Genomic DNA, 9,967 nt, shown 5'->3' on the forward strand with positions numbered 1-9,967 from the left:
CACAGGGGAAGGAGCTGACCATCAAGAATTTGGCCAAGCCTCCTACCCGGCCAACTGTGTCCTCAGATATTCTTCCCACAATCAGCGGTTGTCAGATATCCAGGGACTGCACCACTACCCCCAACACTGAGGGCCCTTAGTCCCTTGAGTTTCTGCCCCCCAGGGTTGAGAGATGCAAGTCTGAGGGCATTCCTGCCTGCCTGGGCCCATGCCTTTTTCCAGGACAGGTTTGGGATCGGGGGCCATGGTTTAGACCAGGCTCCTCAAACTACAGCCCGCAGGCCACAATTGGCCCACCAAAACCGCCGGGTGTTTTTGCCTCATTTGTTTTTTTACTTCAAAATAAGATATGTGCAGTGTGCATAGGTATTTGTTCATAGTTTTTTTTTTTAAACTATAATCTGGCCCTCCAATGGGTCTGAGGGACAGTGAACTGGCCCCTTGTTTAAAAAGTTTGAAGACCCCTGCTTAAAGCATTATGGGAGTAGAGAGTCTCATCTTCCTCCTGCAGAGATCTCAAACTGCAGGTGGTTAGCAGCACAAGGAAGAACCTACTACACTGCTCGGCCTTCTGGACTGATGTATTCACTTAGCAATTTTCCTGTCAATGGACACAGGGTTGATTGCAGTGTTTTATATTAAACATGTTCCCTGGGAAAGACATGTGGGTTAAAGTATGCGGGGAAATTGCTGAGTGGCTTTGCTAGGTAATGTCAAATTATTTTCCAAAGTGGTTGTACCAGTTGTTATCTTTACATCTTTGCTAAACATGCTAAGAGAGCATATGGAATAAAAACAGAAAAGAGTATGGGAAATATTCTGTTGATGTTATAAACAGTACAAGAAATGCTAAACAATAAAATCCAACCTGAGTAATCTTTGTTCCGGCAATAAATTTCATTGCTGCAGATGATTCTTCTTCAGAAATGGGGATTCCATCTAAATGAGTAAGAGTCTTTAATCTGCCAACAACACTCAGCCTCAATGTGGCTGGCTTGGGAAAAACAGTGAAAAATTCATTCTTATAAAATGGTACCTATAGTATGGCATTCATGGAAGAGAAGTGCTTCTTCATTCCTTTATACATAATTCAAAATGTTGTATCTCATTTATTGTAAACATCCAGAAATAAAGGCTAAAGTTGGTATTTAAAATAACAGCTGAAATTGAATATATTTTAAAATTTATCTGTTACAGTGGAAGTTGGATAATTCTACTCTTGGAAGGAGGGACTCCCACAAGTTGTTGCAAAGTGTGCCTTTGATAGAAAGTGTTGAAAGAACAACTCTCTAGCGACACTGTTTATCTGGGTCAGCAGTAAACTGGTCAGCTCATGTGGGATTCTTCCATAGGAATCCTGCGCTCTTGACAACCACTTTGGCAACAAGGAGATAGCTACCGGTACATGTACATGGTGTTTATCCTGGGAGTCTGTTTTGGCAAAAGAAAAATTATTCTGCAATTATGCTGCACTAAAAAGATGAAGCACACTATAAATATAGTAATATCACATTTTCTTTGTCAAAGAACTTGAATAAAACAGCGTGTTCCAAGTAAGGGGTACAGGGCTAGAGGTTTATCTTTAAATTTCAAACATTTTTCACAGTATTAAGAATGTATGTATGTGTGTTTGTGCATATATAAAACATATACAAATGTTAGAAATTTAAAATACGAGATAAACATAAAACATATGAAAGGTAAACCTTGCTATCACTAGAAAATAAATTACTTTGCTTTCATTAAATACATATAGAAATATTTGTGTTGAAAAAGTACATAGTAATATCATCAATTTAATAGACCCAATCATGATTTAGTCCCTTTTAGAAATACTGAACATAGTCCTATATAATTCTTTTTAACGTAGGAAAAGGAAGATTCTGGAGACCATAAACTTGAGGTTTATTGTAAATACTTGGAAATTGCCTGAATTATATTAATTGAGTAGTGAAATTATTTAGCATTAGCCTATATATTTTATGATGAGAATAAACAGTGATCAATAAAAAATCCATTTTAGAACAGAATCTGTAAGCCATTTATATTTCAGATTTCTTAGGGAGGGTGACTTTTGGATCAACCATAAACTTACTGCCATTGAATTGGTTTAAACTCATCTTAGCCCTATAAGATAGAGCAGATCTGCTCCCTAGGGTTCCTGAGCCTGTAAATCTGAACAGGCAGACTCATCTTTCTCTCCAGCAGTGACTGATGGGATTGAACTGATGATCTTGTGGTTAGCAGGTCAATGCTTAACCCAATATACCACCACAAATCCTTTGGACTTAAAGTAGAGATGAAATAATGCAAACTACAATATTTTACATTTTTACATTTACACATTAGATTATATTAGAAATCAAATTTTGTTTCCCTCTTAATAGTATGCCACTCTCACTATATTATGTTATTCTTAGTTCTTATGCTTGGTAAAGTTCATATATAACACATAATATATATAAACTTTTGGGAGGTTTGTAAGTGGCAATAACATCAAATATTTTTAAAGTCATAGTGCTTTCAAAATATTAGAGAGCATTTACAAAAATATGCCATGAAAGCATAACCTTTTATAATAGTAATAGTTGATTGATTTGATCACTACACTGAATTTCACTTATGAAAGAGGTAAAAATTGTAGGATAACACAGATGGTGTCTCTATTTCTGGAAAATGAGAGTAGAGATCCAGGAGGATTAAGGGAGAGTTGAGTGGGGGGGAATCCATCACAAGGATCAACTATAACCCCCTCCCAGGGGAACGGACAACTGAAAAGTGGGTGAGGGGCGACAGAGGACAATGTAAGATATGAAAAGAATAATCTATAACTTATCAAGTGTTTGTGAGGGTGAGCGGGTGGGGAGGGAGGTTGGAAGAAATGGGGAACAGACATCAGGGGCTCAAGTGGGAAGAGAATGCTTTGAAAATAGTGATGGAGGCATATGTGCACATGTGCTTGACACACTGGATGAATGTATGGATTGTGATAAAAGATGTAAGAGCCCCCAATAAAAGTATTTAATAAAAAGAAAGAAAGAAACAATCTGGTTTTTCAAATATAAATTTATCTACTATATACCTTTTGCCATGGATTATGATGAATATCAAGCGTGAGGAGGCTTGTGGTTTGCTTGCATAACGTATTTATGTCATCACCAGATTTCTTCAGTTGATTCCAGCTCAGATCTAAGTGTTTCAGTTTCATCAGACCTCTAAACCCCTCCAGGGTTATCACGTTATTATGGCTCGCATCCAAATACTCCAAGTTATGCTGAAACACACCAACAAGAGTGATGCTAAAAGACTGGTGATGCATTTTTATACCGTTCTTTTCACCAAGTGTTTCATATGCTTTTTAGGCAATCCTCTCAGAAAACACACACCGTAGTTAAAAATGATAACAACTTAGGTACTAAAAAGCTCATGGTTATCTTATTTTCATTATTTTTTGTTGCATTCTCCCTCACCCTTATATCACAGATACAAAATTTTTTTATATAAAAGAGAAGGTACAGAGAAATTGGCAAGATAATTAATCCTCAACAAACAAGGAACACACTCCTTAATATTTAGTATCCTGGGTTATACCTTTAAAACCATAGCTTTGTGGGAAAAAAGGTTCATCTTCAAGGGTAGAAAGTAAGCTCATTAATTCTATACTATAATTTTCTGTTTCTAAGATGCATGGATTTTAGTAAAAGTAACACATGGTCTTTGTTGGAAATTTGGAAATGTAGTAAATAAAAGGAAAACTAGCCTATATAGTCCTGGTGCTTAGAAAGAACAGCTAAGATTGTGGCATTGGACTGAAGATAATCATTTGGGAATTGTGTATCATAAAAAGATAATTATCTTGTTTCTTTGAAAAAGGGGTGGGATCATCACTTTTGTATCCCCAATATATAAAATCAGACTCCATGAACTCAGTAAATATTCACTTAACGCTATTTTCAGTTTCACAGCAGGGCTCTCTAGTTAATATTTGTGTTAGTTTAAATTTCTCTTAAATTACAGTACCAAAAACCAAATTCACTGCCATCAAGTCAATTCCAATTCATAGCAATCCTATAAGACAGAGTAAAATTGTGCCATTGGGTATATGAAACAAAGTGCTTACAGGAGCCAGACAGCTTTATCTTTCTCTGGCTGGTGGGCTCAGAGATCCAAACTGCTGACCTCGGAGTTAGCAGCTCAGTGCGTTGCCTACTTCATCACCAGGGTTCCTTAAATTACAGTACAGACCAGTTTACTAAGATTTAAACCCACAGCATGTCTTTCAACTTCTCATAGGGATAATTATCCATTTTCTAAATACAAATTATCTGTCTCTAACAGGAAAAATTTAACAACAGCTTTTGCATTGAAAAGTATAAATCTATGAAACGTATTGCATACTTATTTCCCTGATCAACTCTGATTGAACTGTTGGGGCTATTTTCAGAGGGAAAGATTGATTCCTATTCATTTTTCTCAGACATTCTCTTTTCCTAGTTGTTCAATTGGCAGCTGGATATATTTTAATTTACCTAATGTGGGCACCTTGTTTAGTTTTACCAAACTGCTGATAATACAGCTTGCAACCCACCCACGTAATCGGCTCCTACTTTTTACCAGAGGGTTTAAATCTGAGTCTGACTCAAAGGCTAGTGAGAGGATTGTATTATAAGCATGCAAATAAGTAGGGTCCAGACCATGCTGCTACAAATAAACAATGGTTGTCAGCTGCAAGGTCAGTGGTTGGAAGCTGCCAGCAGCTCCATTGGAGAAAGACAAGGCTTTCTACTCTGGGGAAGAGTTACAGTCTTGGAAACTCACAGAGGCAGTTCTGCGTTTTCTTAGAAGGTTGCTATGAGTCAGAATCAATTCAATGGCAATGAGAATGAGAGGTGATAGAGAGGGGATCTATAAACTAAGAAAGATCTCAAAGATAAAATTTTTTTTTAAGACACAGCATCAAAGTACTGTGTTAAGGTGCATATTTGGGTGATGGAACCATGAAATAAATGTAGGCAAAGGGTGACTGTAAAGGATGGTGACTTGGGAGGCAGGGGGCAAAATGAATGGGCTATGGGGAAGGGGCTTCTGCAGTAAGTGGCAAAATTCTATTTCTTGATTTGGGTGCTAGTTACAAGGACATTCACTTTATAATAATTCACTAAAACGTCGTATGTAATTTTCTGTATCTGTTTTATTTTACGAGAAAAATATGCAAACATGTTCATCTGCTCTCTCTGATATCATTATAGTCGATTGTAGGCACACATTTATGTATCAGATACTTGATGCTTGGGAGCTCACTCTCTAGCCACCTTTGCCACGCCTCCGATGTGCAAGTACCACTAGGGCCTAAAATCTACCCAGTGCTCTTATCTGGGGAAATGGACATGGTTAGTAATCCTCCATCAAATAAGTTCTGATGACGCAAACTAATTTTCCATTAAAAGAGAACAACGAAGTCACATTGCAAAATACATGGTGAGTTCAATCACTATCTAAACCTCTTGCATTACGTTGACTCCTTAAATTCATGGCAAAGAAAATTTCTAATGACTATAATAGGCCTTTGAACTGCTAAAAAATTGTCAGGGAAAAATGCCAACCATCTACATCCAGTTCTGCGATCTCTACCAAGCTATTTTCCCTCTTCAGCTGCATACTAAACCCAGCCAATCTGAAATTCTGTGTCCTGAAAAGGGCTTAGGGACATAGAAGCTCAAATCCTAGAAACTTATGGTAGCAGACCAAGTAGCAGACCCCACCACGATGGTAGAAGAAGCAAATGCAAGGGCTTTGGTGTGACTGGAAGGCGGGGAGCAGAGAGAGAGTAGTAACTGAGAGTGATGACATGGTCTAAAAGGAATGAATGGCCTGGGACCCATGGAAATGGGATGCTGGCAGGTTGTGCTTCTGGAACCACATGTGTAGTGCTTTTGTCATCAGCTACAAAGCAAGGGGAATGATGGGGAAGATCTATGTCTAGGTATCCATGTGCACTACTGTACTTGTTCCTGTGCTGTACGAGAAGACACCTATGAATCCAATAAGATGTGTGTGTGTGTGTGCTGTTCAAGTAGAAAGGATACGAAGAAAGAAAAAACAACCTAGTTAATGAACAGATAGGAAGAAACAGCAACAGTAGCTGTCAAGTGGCATAGTAAGAACGGAAGAAGATGGCAAAAAAGAAGAGCAACAAACAAAGGAAGAAAATAATGGAATGACCCTTTCAAAGAACATTTAAAAAGCAACACTTGTAATTTTAGTTTTAAATAGGCAAGTTTACTTTTATTTTAAAGTAATATATGTTCCCCGCCCCCACATAAATATGTATTTTGTCTGCAAAAAGAAAAGAAATCTATTTAAAAGAAAGTAACATTACATGCTCTGTTCCTGATTTGGGCTTGTAAACAGTATACATGTGGCTATAATTACCATAACCATTTACCCATTATATATTAATAATTTTATTTTATCTAAATATCTAAGTTTAAAAGGATATTTCTTACCAAGTGATATACATCATCTAAACAAGTAAATTCATTAAAGCTGATATTAAGTTTTCGAAGACCCGTTAACTTGGAGAGTTCTCTCAGTTTACTCAGGCTGTTTCCATGTAGATTCAGGCTCTAGTAAAATAAAATTTAAATTTAAAAAAAATTAAAGAGAGGTAGAGAGCCGATATCTTTTACCATATTTATGTGTGGATATCTAAAATGTTTGGAACAATTACTTGAGTCAACACAATAAAAAGTAAAAAACTATATTGAACAAGTAAATAAGAAATAAAAATCTAATGCATGATATGAAAAGGCATAAGTAGTTATATTCACATCATTGGATTATTTGGTTAATTTGACTTTCTACTGGGTCTAAATAACTGACATAAAATTCTTTTCAGAAAATTTATTTTGGAAGACTAATTTCTTTTTATGTATATATTAATTTATTAAAAGATCATTAAAAATATCATTTTATTTGGGACTCTCACAGCTCTTATAACAATCCATACATCAATTGCATCAAGTATATTTGTACATATGTTGCCATCATTATTTTCTAACTTTTACTTTCTATTTGAGTCCTTGGTATCAGCTCCCCTTTTTTCCTTCCCTCCCCCCACCTCATAACCCCTTGATAACACCTTATTATTATTTTCGTATCTTTCACGGACTGCTGTCTCTTTCCCCCCCATGTTTTCTGTTGTTCGTCCTTTGGGTGTGGGTGTGCGTAGGGTGATTAAGTGTTGATCATTGCCATCGGTTTCCCCTTTCCCTCTTCTACCTTCCCCCTAACCTCCTGGTATGGCTACTCCCATTCCTGTTCCTGGATTCCATTTGTTGTGAGCTCTTATCTCTTTTTGTTGTTGTTGTTTTAAATCATTTTATTGGGGGCTCATACAACTCTTATCACAATCCATATATACATCAATTGTGTAAAACACATTTGTACATTCATCGCCCTCATCATTCTCAAAACATCTGCTCTCTACCCAAGCCTCTTATCTGTATCTGTGTACATGCTCTGATTTGGCCTGCAATGAAAGGCAGAACTGTGGTCATGATAGTGGGGGATGAGGAAGCCTCAAGGAACCAGAGGAATATTGTGTGTTTCTTTGGTGTTATACTGTGCCCTGGTTGACTCATCCCTTTGTTGTGACCCTTCTGTGCGGGGATGCCCCATTGTCTATAGATGGGTTTTGGGTCTCTGTTCTGAACCCCCTCGTTCTCAACAATATGTTCCTTGTTTGTTTTGGGTCTTCTGATGCCTGTTACCCAATCCTGTCGACACCTCATGATTGCACAGGCTAGTGTGTTTCTTCCGTGTGGGCTTGTTGCTTCTCTGCTAGATGGCCACTTGTTTAACTTCTAGCCTTTAAGACCCTAGATGCTCTATCTTTTGATAGCCAGACACCATCTGCTTTCTTCACCACATTTGCTTATGCACCGGTTTTGTCTTCAGCGACCCTGCCAGGAGGGTGAACACCACAGAATGTGCAGTGGATGGACTTTGAGCTTCTGCTCAAGCCCTGCCTCAACACAAGAAGACTTTTGTCTTAACAACCTAGAAGATTCATTTCTCAGGCTAACCACTGGGCAATGTAGGCACCAAAGAGTCCATGTATACACTAGACATTCACAGAAGAGAGGATGGCAAAGATACACCTTGAATAGGTAAATTCATAAAAGGCCACTGGACCAAGGAAGGAGGATTGAGGGTAATATGATAGTATAGTGGGTACTAAAAGAGGAGATGATGATGTCAGAGAAGGAAGTAGGGAACAGTCTTAACACAATTTCTATATCATAATTTGGTCCAGATTTAACCCTAGGCTATATAAAGTGTATTGCTATTAAACTTTAAATATTTAGGAGAGATTATGATGTCTACATATTCTGCTACCTTTAAACTACAGCACTGTGAATGAGATGATTGTATTTATGTATAAACTACAAAAGAAACAATGGCATAAGAAAATGTATCAGTACCATTGACAACAACCTTTACAAGTGGGATTATCATGGTAAAAGTACATGTCTACATCTCAACCAAATTCATTCGCCACCATTTTATACCCTATTTTGTAGATAAAGACATTTCTGGCAATGTCTATTGCCAGAAAAACAAGTAAATTTCTAATCATTATCAACAAAGCTGAAATGATTAAGAGTGGCTGTTTTTATGCAGACTAGTTGATTCTATAGGTTGTATATGGATGTCACCCATGAGAGAGTCCACAGATACTTTCTACTTGATATCTCCAAAATTGAATCCATCAGCTTTCCTATACTTGTATATTTGCTTGACACTCTAAATTTTCAATCCTGATTAGGAGTTCCATTATCTACCAACTACAGTTGATCACTTCCATTTCCTCATTTTCATATACATTTGATTCTTGAAATGTTTCTCAAACCAACCACTTCATTCCATCACCACTATCAGTGCCATAGTTCAGACGATTACATACCGCCCCTGGAGCACAGCAAAAAAAATTTTTTAAGTTAAATTTCCCAACCACCAGTCTGATGAGTTAAATCCCCCCACAAGCAGAAGTAGGACCTTTAAAAAACGGGAGCTCAGAGCAGCCAATCCACAGAGAAGACCATATGGCTGGCCCCACTATGAGACATTCCTCACTGACCCATAGCCCTATAGGGGACAACACTGGAGATACAGTGTGGGAATTCCGCTCTATCTGATCCCACCAGACCGAGGCAAAACACTAAGGGCGTGCAAAAGAACAGCAAGGGGAACAGAGCAATGAAGTCCCCAGGGAATACCAAAAATAGACTTTGGGGTCAGGGCCTGGCGCCCCAACAGACTCGACTGGAAAACACTCCTAAAGGCCAACAAACAGTCCTTGAACTAACTACAAACTTTTCTTTCTTGTTGTTGTTTTGTTGTCATTGGCTTGTTGGTGTTTTGTTTTATTTTGTTGCTTGGTTTTGCTCTGTCTTGTTTTTGTGCATGTTATTATCTCTGTAGGTCTGTCTAAATAAGATAGGCTGGATGAACAATTGGGAGGAGAAAACAATGGGAACGACAGTTCCAGGGGAACATGGGAGAGGGGGAGGTGGGGGGAAAGGTAGTGGTGTTAACAAACCCAGGGACAAGGGAGCAACAAGTGATCCAAATCCGTGGTGAGGAGGATGTAGGAGGCCTGGTAGGGCGTGACCAAGGGTAATGTAACCGAGAGGAATTACTGAAACCCTAATGAAGGCTGAACATGATAGTGGGACAAGAGGAAAGTAAAAGGAAATAGAGGAAAGAACTAGGAGTCAAAGTGCATTTATAGAGGTCTAAACAAAGGCATGTACATATGTAAATATATTTATATATGAAGATGTGGAAATAGATCTATGTGCATATATGTATAGGTTTAGTATTAAGGTAACAGATGGACATTGGGCCTCCACTCAAATACCCCGTCAGTGCAAGAATACTTTGTTCTATTAAACTGGCATCC

General features: G+C 37.9%; 1 protein-coding gene across 1 annotated transcript in view; it reads right to left on the reverse strand.

Annotated features, from left to right (window-relative positions):
- Positions 1–9,967, reverse strand: part of LRRC9 (leucine rich repeat containing 9) — a 148,168-nt gene that overhangs the window by 60,886 nt on the left and 77,315 nt on the right. The window contains exons 17-19 of the mRNA XM_030884954.2: positions 6,507–6,626; positions 3,083–3,274; positions 869–994 (exon numbers count right to left, since the gene is read on the reverse strand). Of these exons, the coding sequence (XP_030740814.1) occupies positions 869–994; positions 3,083–3,274; positions 6,507–6,626 (438 nt within the window). The remainder of the gene's footprint in view (positions 1–868; positions 995–3,082; positions 3,275–6,506; positions 6,627–9,967) is intronic.

The sequence above is a fragment of the Echinops telfairi genome, unplaced genomic scaffold, assembly GCF_000313985.2.
Source record: "Echinops telfairi isolate 266 unplaced genomic scaffold, ASM31398v2 ScPeMD7_18;HRSCAF=68, whole genome shotgun sequence".
Lineage (NCBI taxonomy): Eukaryota > Metazoa > Chordata > Mammalia > Afrosoricida > Tenrecidae > Echinops > Echinops telfairi.